This window comes from Oryzias latipes, chromosome 9 (genome assembly GCF_053564925.1).
Source record: "Oryzias latipes strain Hd-rR chromosome 9, Olatipes_Hd-rR_3.1".
NCBI lineage: Eukaryota > Metazoa > Chordata > Actinopteri > Beloniformes > Adrianichthyidae > Oryzias > Oryzias latipes.
The window spans coordinates 397,272-417,500 of NC_136245.1; the positions used below are offsets into that span (position 1 = coordinate 397,272).

Here is a 20,229-nt window from a genome sequence, read left to right on the forward strand (position 1 = left end):
TTTAAATCTAGAACATTTATGATCAGTTTTCCCAAAAAGGAGATGTCACTAATGTGTACAAAGTACCAATTGAAAGACTGCATGTTGGAGACAGAAATGCCCATAGTTTGATCACAAAGTTGGACAAAGAGGTTGTTTTTTTACCTCAAACTGCTGAAGTGAAGCTTCTGGATTAAAGCTAAGGACACCTTTTCCTCCAAACCATGGCTTGTCTTTTTTGATAACTCAAACAGGATGGAGCCGGTCAAGAGTCACACTGAGCATGTGCAAAGGCAGCATGTGACGCCATGGGGAGCATTTCATCCTGATCCGCAGAATATTTCACCGCAGATGAAGAAGAGCCGTTTGTCCTCGCCCAACCCCTGCCGGACCCCCTTCCTGTGGGTCCACATGACAGGAATCCCACTAAGTGAGAACCGTGCCGACGGGCGGCTGGTCGATTCCAGCTCAGATCTAAGCTCAGGTAAAAATCGTGTTTCCTTGTGAAGCTTTCTGGGCCTCATGACGTTGAACTGGTGGTTCAGGAAGGACACAGTCCGGTGCAGCCGTCAGCCAGACCAGGAGACTTGGGCCAAAATACATTCGAGTCCCTGATATGTAGCAGGACTGGACTTGGGGGGGTTCAGAAGGACCACAGACCACAATGGGGGGGTCAGTTAGTGATGGGGGGGGCAGGTCGGGTCAGACGAGCACGTGTTCTTTAAAGGATTACTTTTCTCATAAAAATCATGTTAAAAATGTTTGACTTTAAAAAGCTTTTTTCTGCGTCGTGTTCGTCAGAGACGCCGATGCTGGCGAAGAAATGGCGGTGGTGGTGGTGGTGGTGGGGGGGCACCACCGCTGTCCTTCAACAGGAAGGATGAAGGTTTGTTGGATTTTAGCCTCAAAACACCATGATCCAACCAACAGTCACTAGGGGGGCGGGGGGCATCTCGGGTTTGGTGGTAGGGGGCCAGTGGTTTTGGATGACTGGTTGTCTGTACAGGGTCCTGAGGGATGCTGGGAGGGCAGTGTTTGAAAGCTGGAGGGGGCCGCTCAGGCTGCCCTACCTGTGGATCGGCAGGTGCAGCCCATTGATGGGGTTGGGGGGATGGGGGGGTGGGGGGTGCAGCTCCAGCTGGGCCAGGAGGGAGAAGTGGTCCGATGGGATGTGGGGGTGGGGGCAGCCAATTATGTTGTTGTCCATCAGCCAATGGTTGTCGAGCGGTCCCAGCAGGCCGAGCACGCTCATGTGTGTCCGAGAGAAGAAGATGTAGTCGATGACACCCTGCAGGCACACACACACACACAACACACACACACATACATCACACACACACACACACACACAACACACACACATCACACACACACATAACACACACACAACACACATACAACACATACACACAAACACAACACACACACACACATCACACACATCACACACACACACACACACAACACACACACAAACACACATCACACACACACATACACATACATCACACACACACAACACACACACACACACAACACACACACACACACACACATACATCACACACACCCACACACACACACACATACATCACACACACACACACATACATCACACACATCACACACACACACACACACACACACAAACAACACACACGACACACATACATCACACACACACACATACACATACATCACACACACACACACAACACACACGCACACACAACACACACACACACATACATCACACACACACACATCACACACACCCACACACACATACATGCACACACAACACCCACACACACACACAACACACACACACACATACACACACAGACACGCACACACAACACACACAACACATAGACACGCACACACACACACAGACACGCACACACACACACACACACACAACACATAGACACGCACACACACACAACACACACCCACACATAGACACCCACACACACACACACATAGGCACACACACACACACACCCACACACACACACACATACACACACACACAAACACGCACACACACACACACACACACAGATGGTCTTAAAACAGTTGCTTCCATGAACATTTTCGTCTTTCTTCAAAGTTTAAAAACATGCCAGATGGAAGTTCAGAGGCTGCCGGGTTTGGACCACGGGGTCAGACTTTGGTCCAGCCTGACCCGATGATGATGGAAAATACCTTTATACATTTGAATAAAGGCAGTAAAATGATTTATTGCTGCAAATTCTACTTTCTAAGCCTTAATAACAAGGTCTATATGCAACAGAAGGTTTTTTGAATGGAAAACAAAGAGGAGCTGATTGATCTAGAAAACGCTGAGTCATGCTGTCTGCATCCACGCTTTCCTTCGGTCTTTCACTTCAGGTTTCTGGGGAGTTGGGTTTGTTCATAAAAAAGTGAAGCACCATCAGTGGCGTTTTAACAAAAGGGAAACAGAAAAGTGCAGCTAATGCCCACAGAAGATTTACAGAAACTTCTAAAGTGGAAAGTCACACCTAAAGTCTGGTTAGGAGCTACAACTGGAAAAACTGGAGACCAGCAAAGAAGCATCATTAAAAGACCGAGAAAAGCTGGAATGTGTATCCAAGCACAGAGATTTGGGTCAGCTGGTTCAGATTGTCAGAAAATCTATGCAGGTTCAAACAAACGACACACAAACAGCAGAAAACTGTTTCTGCCTGCATTTCAGACTTGATGCCAAACTAAACCAGAACTGCAAATTCATGTGGATGTTCAGATCAAAAACATTTTTGAATTGATGTACAGGCTGCTTTGCTGAGAAACGTCAGGATTTGATATCATCTGATTTTAATCCTGACGCCGTTTTGCTGAGGACACTGCTCTCTTTCGCCCCCATGTGGCTACCTGGCCTAACTGACAAAAGTGATCAACCCTGACATAAGTGATCAACCTTGACAAAAGTGATCGATCCTGAAAAAAGTGATCGATCCTGAAAAAAGTGATCAACCCCGACAAGTGATCAACCCTGACAAAAGTGATCAACCCTGACAAGTGATCAACCCTGACAAAAGTGATCAACCCTGACAAGTGATCAACCCTGAAAAAAGTGATCGATCCTGAAAAAAGTGATCAACCCTGACAAAAGTGATCAACCCTGACAAGTGATCAACCCTGACAAAAGTGATCAACCCTGACAAGTGATCAACCCTGACAAAAGTGATCAACCCTGACAAGTGATCAACCCTGAAAAAAGTGATCGATCCTGAAAAAAGTGATCAACCCTGACAAAAGTGATCAACCCTGACAAGTGATCAACCCTGACAAAAGTGATCAACCCTGACAAAAGTGATCAACCCTGACAAAAGTGATCAACCCTGACAAGTGATCAACCCTGACAAAAGTGATCAACCCTGACAAAAGTGATCAACCCTGACAAGTGATCAACCCTGACAAAAGTGATCAACCCTGACAAGTGATCAACCCTGAAAAAAGTGATCGATCCTGAAAAAAGTGATCAACCCTGACAAAAGTGATTGACCCTGACAAAAGTGATCAACCCTGACAAAAGTGATCGATCCTGACAAGTGATCAACCCTGAAAAAAGTGATCGATCCTGAAAAAAGTGATCGATCCTGAAAAAAGTGATCGATCCTGACAAAAGTGATCGACCCTGACAAAAGTGATCGATCCTGAAAAAAGTGATCGATCCTGACAAAAGTGATCAACCCTGACAAACAAAGTGGAAAACTAAAAGTATCTGAACAGTTACGACCAGAATTGAAAGCAGCAACTGTTATAAGCTGCACATCATTGCTTAAAACCCATAACTGCATTCTGATGCTTCAATTTCAATGGGCGAGACCAAAATATTCTGGCCCCGCCCCTTTCTAATGCAGATAAATAGATCCATAAACGTCTGTTTTTTCTTGTCTGAGCTGGAATCTGGATCTAAACTGTACGGATGGATAGCTCTGATGTTGCTGCACTGCTAAAGCTGGCGTAAACAAAGGCATGATGGGAAATGAGCCTAGGCTTACTTCTGTATCACTCAGAGGTGAAGTTCTGATGACATCCTGCTGCTTTAAGGAAGCATATGTTCCATCCTGCTCATTGTGCCGATGATGAAGTAGAAAAGGAAAAAGCTTTCTGGAGGATTGATGTTTCATTTTAATTTTGAGTCAACAAAGTGATTGTGAAAATGAAAAAGCCTTCCTGGTATAGACTCTTATTTTGAAAAATGAGACATATGCTTCCATACTGCTGTGCAGAAACTATGTCATAGAAAATGACTCAGGTTTTTGGATTTGGGCTAAAACTGCATCATCATGATTTAAAAGACTGGGAATACTTTGAAAACAGATCAGATGATGATCGGAGTGGGACTTTCAAAAATATGTTGTCTGCATTTCACATTATCTGCCATCATCACTTCAAGCCTGGTGAAAAACCGCCTGGGTCACGGCGCTCTGTACCTTGAAGTCGTAGGTGTAGTTGGTGTAAGGCATGAGGCTGCTGTCATAGGCACTCTTCAGCTGGAAGCTGTGCGTGATGCTCCCGTCTGAGTTGCCGTTCTTGCCGTTGCAGTTGAAGTTGGTCAAACATTCATTGTAGCGCAGCTCCTTAAAGTCCTTGTGGTTCTCAGCCACACCGCCATTGCTGAGGTATTCCACCACACCTGGATTCCAGAACAGCAAGATGTTCACATCACCTTCAAAACGCTTACAAAAAGGGTTAAAGTTCAGATGAGATGTTACAACGCCGCACTCAAACACACTACCCTTTGTGATGGAGAGTAACCAATAAACTGACTCCATTCTTTCCACTACCGTAACTCTTCAAACCGCTGACACGATTACCGTAATTCCAGCGGATTCAGAAGCGGAAAAAAGTCGCCTTTTTAGTAGAGCAGAGCTGACGCGGTCACCATAAACCAGCTGATTCTGTTGGGGTTTTCCACCGTTATGCATAAGAAAAAGGACTAACGCCACCCCCTCCCAGACTGATGCGATTCTGGATGTTGATGTCATACAATATGATCACAATCTAGCAATGCTCACTAGAAAACAATGGGCACTTCAGGACCTTTGACCTTTTACCAAAACAGGAACATCCAAAAGATTCAATAAGGGAACTGGGATGAATCGCTCACTGGTGAAAATTTAGATGTGATTGTTTTGATATGATGAATGATGAATTTTATTTATATGGCGCCTTTCTAGACACCCAAGGTCGCCTTACAGATAGAGAACAATAAAATACAGTTAAAAGAAAGACACATTAGTTAAAAACAAACAAGACACTGTAATCATAAAATTAATTAGGGTGGGTATGCTTTTCTGAAGAGGGGGGTTTTCAGATTTTTAGCAAACTGTGGGAGTGAGTTCATGTTCCGCAGACCTGGGGGAAGTGAGCGGCTGAATGCTCTGCCCCCCCATAGTGACGAGCCGAGCGGTGGGTGTAGCAAGCTGGAGTGAAGAGGCAGACCTAAGGGAGCGGGTGGGAATGGCAACATGGATAAGGTCAGACAGATATGGGGGGGCGAGGTTATGGAGGGCTTTGTAGGTCAAGATAAGGATTTTATAGTTAATCCGGAAAGACACTGGTAGCCAGTGAAGCTTTTGTAGAACAGGTGTGATGTCCATAGTTGAGGGGGTTTGTGTTCTGATCCGGGCAGCAGAGTTTTGGAGCAGTTGTAGTTTGTGAATAGTTTTGTAAGGGAGTCCGGATAAAAGGGAGTTGCAGTCGTCCAGACGAGAGGTGATGAGACTGTGGACTAGAATGGCCATGGAGTGAGGACTGAGAGAGGGGCGGAGACGGCGGATGTTTCGGAGGTGGAAATAGGCCGTCCGGGTGATTCTATTTATGTGGGCAGTAAAGGAGAGAGTGCTGTCAAGGATGACACCCAGACTCTTAACTTGTGGGGAGGGAAGGATGGAGCAGTTATCGAAGGAAATGGAGAAGTTAGGGAGTTTATTTAGGGTGGTCTTTGTTCCTACAAGGAGGAGTTCAGTTTTGTTGCTATTTAATTTAAGGAAGTTTGCAGAGAACCAGGATTTTGGCTACGTTCACACTGCAGGCTGAAACGACCCAATTCCGAATTTTTTGCCCCTAAGCGGCCCAATTTCGATCTTTTCATGACAGTCTGAATGACACAGATCCGATCTTTTCAATTGCGACCCAGGCCCCGTGGGTTTGCCGTCCTGATTCCGAATTGTAGCCGTTCTTTTCAATTGCGACCGCCGTCTGACCGGCCAGGCGACTTGATTCCGAACCGTACGTCATCGACACGCAACAAACGTCATCATTTTGCGTTGAAGTAGGCGGGAACGAGAACGTAAACATCAACCATGGTGGACGATGCTGGACAATGGTGGACGATGGACGAGAAGGGAGGTCACTGATTGGATTGATATTTGGGGTGATCGCTCTTTTCAGGCCAAACTCCAGGGCTCTGATCGCAAGTGGGCGGTTTTTGAAAAAATTTCCAGATAAATGGCCGAGCGTGGTGTTGAACTTTTCCCGCGATAACTTTTTTTTTTCTTTCTCCCTTTCCCACCGTGCTCAGAAGCGCGGGGGACCCGAGGCGATCCTCCTCCTCCCTGTTCTGATCCTTAGATTCTCCAGAACGGGTTAATAAAGAGTCCATAGCATTTATTCTGGGGGAAACCTTCTTTTATTACCGTCCTCCGTAACACACAACATGAATGCGCGCACACACTGCCCCCCCCATTCTCTATCACGGCACGCGCTTGCACACACGGGGGGGCGCGGCCCCAACACATGCACATTTCCATTCCACTACAGTGGGTACAGACGATCCCGACTCCATTGCCTTCTTAAAATGAGAAGATTGTAATTGTGCTGCTCCTTCGTGAAAATAAATTTAATATTACTAAAGAGCTCCGCTTTTGACAACACTGTTGTTGACATCCATTGTTAACGTTTGCTCCGCAAACAACAAGTGACGTCGTTCACCGTTGAGTATTCTTCTGGCTTCTGCGCATGCGGGTCTCGTTTGGGTCGTTTCACGGTCACACTGGAGATCACAAAAGTTCGGTTTTACTTGGAAATGTGAACGGTCTAGCAAACAAATCAGATTTTTTCAAAAAATCCGAATTGAGCATTAAGCCCTGCAGTGTGAACGTAGCCTTTATTTCAAGAAGGCATTTGGAGAGGGAGGCGTGTGGAAGAGAAGAGTCAGGCTTGGAGGAGAGGTAGAGCTGGGTATCATCTGCATAGCAGTGAAAGTGGATGTTGTGTTTACGGAAGATATAACCAAGGGGAAGAAGGTAAATGATGAATAGCAGGGGCCCTAGGACAGAGCCTTGGGGCACACCTGTGGTAACTGGAACTGTGGGAGAGGTGAATGACTTTAATTGTATCAATTGTGTGCGGCCTGAAAGATAGGACTGGATCCAGCTGAGGGGTAAGTCAGTGATGCCGATGGTTGAAAGTCTTTCCAGAAGGATGGGGTGTGAGATTGTATCAAAGGCAGCAGTCAGATCGAGTAGAAGGAGGATGGAGGCTAAACCAGAGTCAGCGGCGAGTAGAAGGTCGTTAGTAATTTTAAGGAGGGCCGTTTCTGTACTGTGGAATTGACGGAAGCCATATTACATATGGCAAACAAAATACAACAAATGATCGAACAATTCACCGATAATGAAACTAAAAGCTTCCCTGATTAGACACATTTATTCTCTAACTCGTGAAAGAACCACATCATTCTCTGAAGTTGTCCATCAAATTAAGACATAAATTTAATTTACAAACAAGTTAGAAAAAGAAGTAGGAAAGTCTAAAGCTGACTTTTTATTTCTGCTTTGAATAGAGCGACAGCGGATGTTTAACATAAGCTGAAACTTTCTCATTAAAACAAACCAAATTCAATTAAATGGAAATATCCTGGTGGAACCTCAAGAGACGGCTGATGCTTTAACAAATTCTCCATGGAGTCTGTTTCAGAAATCTGTGATACGTTTACAGTAAACCAAGAAGGGAAGCCTTCCTTTGAAGGAAACCCTTTACCGTTACAGGTATGACAGAGACCACCATCATCATTCAATCCCTCCATCCATCTAAGGCTAAGGCTGTTTTTGGATGGACACCAACACGCTCAGACATCTGGCTTCAACTCTCCCTCCTCTTGCCTCAATCATTGATCTTTCAGTTTGATCGGGTCGATTCCTAAAGGCCAGGAAATCTGCTTCAGTTGAATCGGTGACTGGACCTCTCTGCATAACTACCGTCCATTATTCTGGCTGTTTCTAAAGGTGGGTGGTCCCTCCACGCTGTGGGGGTGGTATCAGACCATTGACTGTATTTGAGAGCTGGACTCAGTGACCCCGCCCCCCTGGCGTTCCAAACAGGAAGTGGCTCCAAGAAGCCAAAAGTCCATAGGCTTCCATAGAGAAACCAACAGCTGTTAGTCAGTCTATTGGTCAGAAGAACCGTTCTGGATCTGATTCCTTTTTTTTTATGATATTTTTTCTGTGGTGCAAATTATACAAGTGAGAAACTGGCCAATCAGATGTCCTAAGGTCAGCATGTGATCTCACGTCGACTGTTTGAAGCGTTTGATTGACAGAATCTCCTGAGCCCACTATCATTGGAAGGGGTGTGGCCTTCTAACATGCACACTCCTGATTGGAGCGAGTGGTTGCCATAGAAATGTGGACCAACTCAGACCAATCGCGGCTTACTGAGGATTTCCGGTTCCACCGTAGGACAGCCGAATCACAAAAAACTTGCCAATGAATTGACTTGATGTTGTTGGAAGCAGAAGAGAGTCATTCTCTATGACGGGTGACGTCCCACTCAGTCCAGTTCTCACATACAGTCAATGGTTCAGATCCCCTGCAGTGCTTCTGTTCTCAATAAGGGTGGAGTTTTAGGGGTGGAGTTGTAGCCTTTGAGAATGTAAATCACAGTTCTTCTCATAAAGACCATGAAAGTAACTTCTCTTTTAAGGCTGTGAGCTGGATTCTGTAAGATCATGTCAGAATCAGCTGATTCACAGTGATGATGAGGAGGGTCAAAGGTGCTCCTTAGATGTCATCTCTGGCGTTAAAGGTTCATCCAGCAGATGCATCCGAACATGCAGCAAAGAATGCAGCCAAATGTGCTGCTGCAGCTAAACATGCCGCCAACAGCTGTTTGTCCAGCAGACCTTCAACTGCACTGAGTGAGAATGCAAAAGTCTTCACTCTACCAGAGTCAGGCAGCGAGTTGAGGTCAGCACAGAGGACGATGGGGATGGCGGACGGGTCAGAGGTCAGGGAGCTACAGGCCCTCTCAGCGATACTCTTCAGCTCCGATAAAAACATCATGGTCTGTATCAGCTTCACGTCCGAGTACTCCGGGTCCCAGTGCATGTGGGCGTTGGCCACCAGAAGCAGCTGCTTCTCCTGTGGCGACTTCAAGCCTAAGACAGAGGAAAGAGCGTGGATCACAAGACAGCAGGCAGCCAGAGGAGGGAAACCGAGGTCTGATCTGGATCAGAGTCCATTCAAAAACCTTAGTTCTCCGGCAACTTTAGAGACGCAATGAAGACATGACTCCAACCCACCGAGGCGGAAACATGGACTAAATCATTGCTCAGAGATTCTAAAGTCAAACAGAAGACATGGTTTTAGGAGAGAAATTAAAACCAGGCGGGAAGAAGTCTGTCAGATATGGAGCAGCAGATCTGGCAGACAACCGGGGCCTACGATACCAGGGAATGAGGTCAAAGAAACCAAAACATTAAGCACAGCTGCCGTATTGAAGCTAAAAAAAGGGGGTTGTGTTGCTTTGCCAGAGCAAAGACATGCAGCAGCTGCAGTCAGTGTTGCAGCTGCAGTCAGTGTTGCAGCTGCAGTCAGGGATGCAGCTGCAGTCAGGGATGCAGCTGCAGTCAGTGTTGCAGCTGCAGTCAGTGTTGCAGCTGCAGTCAACACCGCCTTCCGCAACCTGCCTTCCACGCAGCGCTGGACACCGCCCTGCGAGGAAGGCAGGCTGAATGTTGGCCTAAACTGCGTAGTTATCAACCGATCAGAAATTCTGAACAGCTCAAAACCAAAGTCACGTAAAAAAACGTTGGTCAAAACCCTCGACAGACATCTGAGCACATCGAATGATGAACGCAAGAAACACTGAATGACTTAAATCACCCACGGATCACGGAAGACCGACGTTTCATCCGTGGAACATGAGCAGATCGTACGTAGCGGCTGTGTGACACGGCAGTTAGCTTTCCAGCAACCAGAGGAGAGGAGCTGTGAGGAGGACAGGTCGGTTCTCACCGCCAGAGAACAGGTCTCTGTTGACCTCCAGCAGAACAGCCACTCCGATGTTGTCTTTGGTCATCACGCGGTTCAGCATGACCTCGGAGCCCTCAGAGTTGGCCATGGCCACTTGGTTGAACTCCACAGTGTGTTTTTGAACCAGAGTAAACCTGCAGGAAGAAAAAAAGATTTTTCCAATGTTTGGTTTATTGAAATCAGACAGAAACAAAACTGCACAAAACAACACAAAGAACGGACTCACTTCTGCGTCTTAAAGAACACAGCGCAGCCGTCCACGTGCTTCCGCTCCTGTTCAGACACCAGTTTGGCACGAGATTTGGGACAGAAGTAACCGTCATAGCCACGCCCCTTCAGACTTTCCAGGAAGAAGGTATAGTACTGCTCAGTCTCCACCTCCTGTGGACACAGACAGAAAGGGATCGGCCCACTTTGGAAACTTGGTTTCAGATAAACGTCCATGTGGCTGAAGAAATGCAGCTTTCAGAAAAACTGCATCTATTGTACTCTAACTAGTACCCCAAGTGTCCAGTAGGTGGCAGCACAGGCCGAGTTCAACAGCTTTCTGCATAAGAACAGCAGGGACAATCTGGATGGGAATAGCTTTTGTCCAGAAGCAGTAGCTGATCTAAAAAACACGACTGCAAAAGAGAGCTGCTTCCATGCAGTGCCGCTCCAAAACAGACACCCGTTCTTATGATCGGCAGAGTCTTCCGTCCTGCTGCTCCCGCTTACCGTTCAGCTAAAAGTCTCAAGAAAATCTTTTCCAAACACGCTAATAACCACGAAAATTTGAGGAAAAAGAATCAATGATTAGGACTAAAGTTAGAAGTCTGACGAGGTCTTTTGCTGAATCACGCAGGACGATGTCACAGACTACATCCCGCAGGACGATGTCACAGACTACATCCCGCAGGACGATGTCACAGACTACATCCCGCAGGACGATGTCACAGACTACATCCCGCAGGACGATGTCACAGACTACATCCCGCAGGACGATGTCACAGACTACATCCTGCAGGACAATGTCACAGACTACATCTCGCAGGACGATGTCACAGGCTACATCCCGCAGGATGATGTCACAGACTACATCCCGCAGGATGATGTCACAGACTACATCCCGCAGGATGATGTCACAGACTACATCCCGCAGGACGATGTCACAGACTACATCCCACAGGACGATGTCACAGGCTACATCCCGCAGGACGATGTCACAGGCTACATCCCGCAGGATGATGTCACAGACTACATCCCGCAGGATGATGTCACAGACTACATCTCGCAGGACGATGTCACAGGCTACATCCCGCAGGACAATGTCACAGGCTACATCCTGCAGGACAATGTCACAGACTACATCTCGCAGGACGATGTCACAGGCTACATCCCGCAGGATGATGTCACAGGCTACATCCCGCAGGATGATGTCACAGACTAAATCCTGTAGGACGATGTCACAGACTACATCCCGCAGGACAATGTCACAGGCTACATCCTGCAGGACAATGTCACAGACTACATCCCGCAGGATGATGTCACAGGCTACATCCTGCAACACGATGTCACAGACTACATCCTGCAGGATGATGTCACAGGCTAAATCCCGCAGGACGATGTCACAGACTACATCCTGCAGGATGATGTCACAGGCTACATCCTGCAACACGATGTCACAGGCTACATCCCGCAGGACGATGTCACAGACTACATCCCGCAGGACGATGTCACAGACTAAAGCCTGTAGGACGATGTCACTGACTAAATCCTGTAGGACGATGTCACAGACTACATCCCGCAGGATGATGTCAAAGGCTACATCCTGCAGGACGATGTCACAGGCTACATCCTGCAACACGATGTCACAGACTACATCCCGCAGGACGAATGTCACAGACTACATCCCGCAGGACGATGTCACAGACTACATCCCACAGGACGATGTCACAGACTACATCCCACAGGATGATGTCACAGACTAAATCCTGTAGGACGATGTCACAGACTAAATCCTGTAGGACGATGTCACAGACTAAATCCTGTAGGACGATGTCACAGACTACATCCCGCAGGATGATGTCAAAGGCTACATCCTGCAGGACGATGTCACAGGCTACATCCTGCAACACGATGTCACAGACTACATCCCGCAGGACGATGTCACAGACTACATCCCGCAGGACGATGTCACAGACTACATCCCGCAGGACGATGTCACAGACTACATCCCACAGGACAATGTCACAGACTAAATCCTGTAGGACGATGTCACAGACTAAATCCTGTAGGACGATGTCACAGACTACATCCCGCAGGACGATGTCACAGGCTACATCCCGCAGGACGATGTCACAGGCTACATCCCGCAGGACGATGTCACGGACTACATCCCACAGGATGATGTCACAGGCTACATCCTGCAGGATGATGTCACAGGCTACATCCTGCAACACGATGTCACAGACTACATCCTGCAGGATGATGTCACAGGCTAAATCCCGCAGGACGATGTCACAGACTACATCCTGCAGGATGATGTCACAGGCTACATCCTGCAACACGATGTCACAGGCTACATCCCGCAGGACGATGTCACAGACTACATCCCGCAGGACGATGTCACAGACTAAATCCTGTAGGACAATGTCACAGACTAAATCCTGTAGGACGATGTCACAGACTACATCCCGCAGGATGATGTCAAAGGCTACATCCTGCAGGACGATGTCACAGGCTACATCCTGCAACACGATGTCACAGACTACATCCCGCAGGACGATGTCACAGACTACATCCCGCAGGACGATGTCACAGACTAAATCCTGTAGGACGATGTCACAGACTAAATCCTGTAGGACGATGTCACAGACTACATCCCGCAGGATGATGTCAAAGGCTACATCCTGCAGGACGATGTCACAGACTAAATCCTGTAGGACGATGTCACAGACTAAATCCTGTAGGACGATGTCACAGACTAAATCCTGTAGGACGATGTCACAGGCTACATCCCGCAGGACGATGTCACAAATGCAGGGCGGAGCTGTCAATCAAGCATGGAGCTGCAGAGACTTTTCAGCACAGTGGTTTCTAATGATGTCATTCCAGCAACACGACTTCGTGCAAACGACTTCTGCTTCAGCAACAAGCATCTCTCACCTGCAGGCTGATGATGTCTGCATCCCAGTTGGTGATTTCCTCCATGATGCCTTTCTTCCTGTACTCCCAGTTCAAGGCCCAGGAGGGGCAGTACCCGTACAGCTGCCTTGTGGCATATTTGTCACACAGCACATTGTAGCACATGACTGTGAACACAGCTGCAGAGCAGATAACACAAGACAAACACAACAGTGTTTGAGAAAACTTTCCTTCCAACATTTCTAAGCAGGAATGACAAACATCTGACCGACCTTTGACTTTCTTACAGCAAATTCACACTAGACAGTAATTTATGTCAGTCAATGTCAGTAACAGCAGATAAATCCTTTGACCAAAAAAAACACAACAGGAGCAGCATTTAGTCTGTGTTACCTGAAGACTAGCAACCTGCAGAAAAGGACACAACTCTGTTTGTGTGCAGAATCCACAAACCTGACACGGTGGACAACCCCATCACACACACACAGACACACAACCCCATCACACATACACACAGACACACAACCCCATCCAACACACACACAGACACACAACCCCATCCAACACACACACAGACACACAACCCCATCCAACACACACACAGACACACAACCCCATCACACACACACAGACACACAACCCCATCCAACACACACAGACACACAACCCCATCACACACACACACAAACACACAACCCCATCACACACACACAGACACACAACCCCATCCAACACACACAGACACACAACCCCATCACACACACACAGACACACAACCCCATCACACACACACAGACACACAACCCCATCACACACACACAGACACACAACCCCATCCAACACACACAGACACACAACCCCATCACACACACACAGACACACAACCCCATCACACACACACAGACACACAACCCCATCCAACACACACAGACACACAACCCCATCACACACACACAGACACACAACCCCATCCAACACACACAGACACACAACCCCATCACACACACACAGACACACAACCCCATCCAACACACACAGACACACAACCCCATCACACACACACAGACACACAACCCCATCCAACACACACAGACACACAACCCCATCACACACACACAGACACACAACCCCATCCAACACACACAGACACACAACCCCATCACACACACACAGACACACAACCCCATCACACACACACAGACACACAACCCCATCCAACACACACAGACACACAACCCCATCACACACACACAGACACACAACCCCATCACACACACACACAGACACACAACCCCATCACACACACACAAACACACAACCCCATCACACACACAGACACACAACCCCATCACACACACACAGACACACAACCCCATCACACACATACAGACACACAACCCCATCACACACACACAGACACACAACCCCATCCAACACACACAGACACACAACCCCATCACACACATACAGACACACAACCCCATCACACACACACAGACACACAACCCCATCACACACATACAGACACACAACCCCATCACACACACACAAACACACAACCCCATCACACACACACAAACACACAACCCCATCACACACACAGACACACAACCCCATCACACACACACAGACACACAACCCCATCACACACACAGACACACAACCCCATCACACACATACAGACACACAACCCCATCACACACATACAGACACACAACCCCATCACACACATACAGACACACAACCCCATCACACACACAGACACACAACCCCATCACACACACAGACACACAACCCCATCACACACACACAGACACACAACCCCATCACACACATACAGACACACAACCCCATCACACACACACAGACACACAACCCCATCACACACACACAAACACACAACCCCATCACACACACAGACACACAACCCCATCACACACACACAGACACACAACCCCATCACACACACAGACACACAACCCCATCACACACACAGACACACAACCCCATCACACACACACAAACACACAACCCCATCACACACACACAGACACACAACCCCATCCAACACACACAGACACACAACCCCATCACACACACACACACACACACAACCCCATCACACACACACAAACACACAACCCCATCACACACACACAGACACACAACCCCATCACACACATACAGACACACAACCCCATCCAACACACACAGACACACAACCCCATCCAACACACACAGACACACAACCCCATCACACACATACAGACACACAACCCCATCACACACACACAAACACACAACCCCATCACACACACACAAACACACAACCCCATCACACACACAGACACACAACCCCATCACACACACACAGACACACAACCCCATCACACACACAGACACACAACCCCATCACACACATACAGACACACAACCCCATCACACACATACAGACACACAACCCCATCACACACACACAGACACACAACCCCATCACACACACACAGACACACAACCCCATCACACACACACAGACACACAACCCCATCACACACACACAAACACACAACCCCATCACACACACAGACACACAACCCCATCACACACACACAGACACACAACCCCATCACACACACAGACACACAACCCCATCACACACACACAAACACACAACCCCATCACACACACAGACACACAACCCCATCACACACACACACAGACACACAACCCCATCACACACACAGACACACAACCCCATCACACACACACAAACACACAATCCCATCACACACACACACACACAACCCCATCACACACACAGACACACAACCCCATCACACACACAGACACACAACCCCATCACACACACACAGACACACAACCCCATCCAACACACACAGACACACAACCCCATCACACACACACAGACACACAACCCCATCACACACACACAGACACACAACCCCATCACACACACAGACACACAACCCCATCACACACACAGACACACAACCCCATCACACACACAGACACACAACCCCATCACACACACAAACACACAACCCCATCACACACACAAACACACAACCCCATCACACACACAGACACACAACCTCATAACACACACAAACACACAACCCCATCACACACACAACCGCATCACACACACAGACACACAACCCCATAACACACAGACACACAACCCCATAACACACACACCACATACTTCCACACACCCACATTTTACCCAAACACATATATGCAAGGATGGACACAACTTCACAAAGCCATCCACACAAATCTATGCACTTACTGGAGCACACACTCCTACATGCATGTGCATGCACATGCTTGGACACACAAATGTTCCCTCTTACACGCAAACACACACAGAAAAAATGGTCTCCCACTGTAGCCCTCATCCAGGGCTCGACATAGCCATTTGTCCGCTGGCCCGGTCCTGTTTTTCGAGCAGTACGGACCACAAGACTTTATTTTTTACTTGTCCGCTCGGGCCACTAAAATATCTAACAATTAATACATTTTTCACCTTTTACAATAAAGTATATTTTGCGAAAACGTGTAGATTTACCTCGTCTTTATAATTCACTTTTTCTGTTAGTCCTGTGTTCAGACTTCAAGGGTTTCTATGGGAAACCTTTGATCACTCTTCTCCTCCTCTCCCGCCTGCGCGCGCGCGGCTGTCACTGCCGAGCACCACGCGGCACGCGCTCACTCAATTTTTTTTTCAAACTTTATTGAATGTAACAATTCAATACTAAACAATGTTAAACAGCAACAACGAAGGAACAAGCCAGTGGGTTATTATTACATTTTAGGCAGATATATTGAAACTGACACACATATCAGCGCGCCCCCTGGTGGTTTTTCACCGCGATGATCATAAATCCAACACCGTCACTGAAGAGAGACTGAAGCATGTCAGAGATGTGGAAGACATGGCAGGAATAGATAGGAATATGTTAGACGGAGTGACGGGTGGAATTAGTGCTATGGACAGCAAGATATTTAATGAATGCACTGAAGATGAAACTGTATGCACTAAGCTTTAAGCTGAATGTCAAAGAATCAAAGGCAACTCCAAATACCTGAATCTCAGACTCAAACGGAGTATAAGGTCAAACTACTTAATTTTGTTTTTCTTTACAACACTGTAAGCAGTAAGTATTTCTAGTTAGCTGAATGATCTCAGTAATTTAATTGTATTTAATTTTTCAATTATTTAATTTAATTAGGTAACTAAAGTAACTAAAAAGTAAATGTAACTTTGCAACAGTAACAAAAAGCAGAACCTTAAGGCAGTCAGGGCAAAAAAGTCAATAAAACTTCTTAACTATTGATTAGGAACAAATGTGAAATAGCAGTGATTAGAAGCAGCATGAAAACTTCTTAACTAGTGTTAACTACTATAATGCAGTGCTCTCTTCAAAACATCTGAAACAGACTAGAGCAGATTTAAGTTTGATATGCTCTATTTTTAGTCATTGAAAGGTGCATAAATAAGTGCTAGATGTCACCAGAATGCACCAAATTGCACCATATTAAAATTTTCCGGGGGGGCATGCCCCCGGACCCCCCTAAAGTTGCAAGCACCTGCGGAGCGGCGGGTCTCGCTGTGTCGGGCCAGTAACTTTCAAAAACTACTGGCCCTGTGGGCCAGTGCAAATTTCTGGGCTATGTCAACCCCTGTCATCTCTGATGAATATCATAGTAGTGCTATTTTATGACTGCTGTGCACGTGCTTGTGTGCACGTGCTTGTGTGCACGTGCTTGTGTGCACGTGCTTGTGTGCACGCACGCCTTTGATGCATATTCTTTCAAAATGTGTATTTGATAACTCGTCATTACTGTCTGTACATGCCTGTGCCAAACTCCATGCTACTGTGACAAGGAAATTTCCCATTCGTGGGATTAATAAATAAATAAATCTAAAAATCTAAATCTGATCTTTCCACTGGTTGAGCACCCATGGTTTTCATCCTGACTGTGGTAAATCTGTGATCTAAAGTATTTTCTGCGTGTGACACATTTTCCATCTGCATGGATCTGGAACATCAGATCCGTGGGTCTGATCACATCCTGGAAAGTTCACGTCTTTCTGAAAAGTAGCATTGGTGTCTCTGTCAGATACGGGGCAACGAGCCTCACCTGAGGGGCTCAGGTGGTCTTGTTCCTTCACGGTGACCCAGGGTCTTTGAGGAAGCTGCTCAGGGTGAACTGCAGAGACCACAGAGAAGCTACTAAATCCCACCTGCTGTGTCCAGGTTCACCACAGACTGCTGCTGAACACCCATGGGGGGGTCATTTACCTGCGAGATTGTCCAGCATGTAGTTCAGAAGCTTCCTGGTTCCGTCAGGCTCCTGGTAGAGGTTCAGGACGTCCTGGGACAGAGGATTCCCTGAGAAACAGCCGGTTCATAGCAAACAGGCTCTCAGTCGTGGCTGAACGGGGGTGCATTCAGAGAACGGGCGGATCTACTTCTCACCTTTGAGGCCGAGATTTTGCAGCTGGAAAAGCCTCCCCAGCTCATAAGGCAGAACTCGTAAAAGATTGTTGTTTAAGAGTAATTCCCTATTGGGGAGGAGACAAAAAGCCGTCAGTGACCTGTCCCTGTCCGACGGGGAGGGGGGCAACTTTAGTTTAGCCCTAAATGTGGAGCGGTCTGAAGGTGAGCATTGGTGAACCAGAGCGGCGCCTTCAAACGGTCAGGATGGAAGCAGTTTGTCTTCCATCAGCGAACACAAGCTCTGAAAAGGGCCAATCAGCCAAATCCTCCTACAGTTCTGAAGAGAACGTAAACACATCCCATAACTCAATCATCCCATGACTCCCCCTCATCTGCTCTTCGCCATCACATAAACAGACCCCCCCCATTCGCTGAGCCTCAGAGCTACTTCGGTCTGAAGCAGGGATTCATCCTTCAAACCAAATTATTTCAGAGAAGTCCGAACATGAAGTCATCTGGAAGCTGGAGACAACAACCTGGCCGCCCTTAACCCCACAGACTTTAGGACCCAGAATGCAGCACACATATGGCCCTCCACAGGTGAATCAGACACGTACCTGAGAGAAACCATGTTGCCCAGTTCCGAGGGCAGACTGCGGAGCTTATTGGACGACAGGTTCAGGTAGACCAGGTTGGGCAGCTTGGCGATGTCGGGCGGGATGCGCGTCAGGTTGTTGTCGTTGATGTGTAGCGCCGTCAGGTGGGTCAGCTCCCAAAGAGAGCTGCTCAGGCTCCTCACCCGCCCTGATCACAGAACACAAGAGGGTCAGGCTGAAGCTCACAGCTCCTTCACGGACGGCGTAGAGGCTGTTCCCAGGGCTGGAACTACCACGATGCAGCGTTTAGCCCACATCACCACGCCCATGTTTGATGGACCTGCTTTCTGCAGAACCGCACTAGAAATTCCCCTCTGAGTTGTGGGCAGGACATTTAGCACGGAGCAACCTCTTCCCAAGCCCTAGAGTCCAGTGGCGGCGTGCTTTCCACCGCTTTGCATTGACTTGGTGATGTGTGGATGGATGGAAACCCGTTCCATGAAGGTCTCTGGATGCTGGACATGGACTCATCTGAAGGTCACATGACGTTTGGAGCTCTGCAGCCATTGACTGCAGAAAGTCGGTGACCTCACTGACCTTCAGCATCCGCTGACCCCTCTGCATCAGGTTAGTGGTCTACCACTATGAGGCTGAGCTGCTGTTGTTCCCAAACTCTTCCATGTTTCCTTATGGAGCTGACAGCTGACTGTGGAAGACTTTGGACAGTTCACCTCTGGATTTGTTGTCCAGATGGCGTCCTGTGACAGT

At 47.6% G+C, this 20,229-nt stretch overlaps 1 protein-coding gene across 3 annotated transcripts in view; it reads right to left on the bottom strand.

Annotated features, from left to right (window-relative positions):
• Nucleotides 1–20,229, bottom strand: part of cnot6l (CCR4-NOT transcription complex, subunit 6-like) — a 22,492-nt gene continuing 2,263 nt past the window's right edge. For 2 of the 3 annotated variants that reach the window (XM_023958908.2, XM_078952375.1), the window contains exons 3-12: nucleotides 19,483–19,669; nucleotides 18,905–18,990; nucleotides 18,728–18,817; nucleotides 18,567–18,635; nucleotides 13,419–13,576; nucleotides 10,498–10,652; nucleotides 10,254–10,405; nucleotides 9,182–9,394; nucleotides 4,446–4,648; nucleotides 1–1,267 (exon numbers count right to left, since the gene is read on the bottom strand). In XM_023958908.2, the coding sequence (XP_023814676.1) occupies nucleotides 1,046–1,267; nucleotides 4,446–4,648; nucleotides 9,182–9,394; nucleotides 10,254–10,405; nucleotides 10,498–10,652; nucleotides 13,419–13,576; nucleotides 18,567–18,635; nucleotides 18,728–18,817; nucleotides 18,905–18,990; nucleotides 19,483–19,669 (1,535 nt within the window). In that variant the 3' untranslated portion in view covers nucleotides 1–1,045. The remainder of the gene's footprint in view (nucleotides 1,268–4,445; nucleotides 4,649–9,181; nucleotides 9,395–10,253; nucleotides 10,406–10,497; nucleotides 10,653–13,418; nucleotides 13,577–18,566; nucleotides 18,636–18,727; nucleotides 18,818–18,904; nucleotides 18,991–19,482; nucleotides 19,670–20,229) is intronic. The other variant, XM_023958909.2, reaches the window with a different exon arrangement.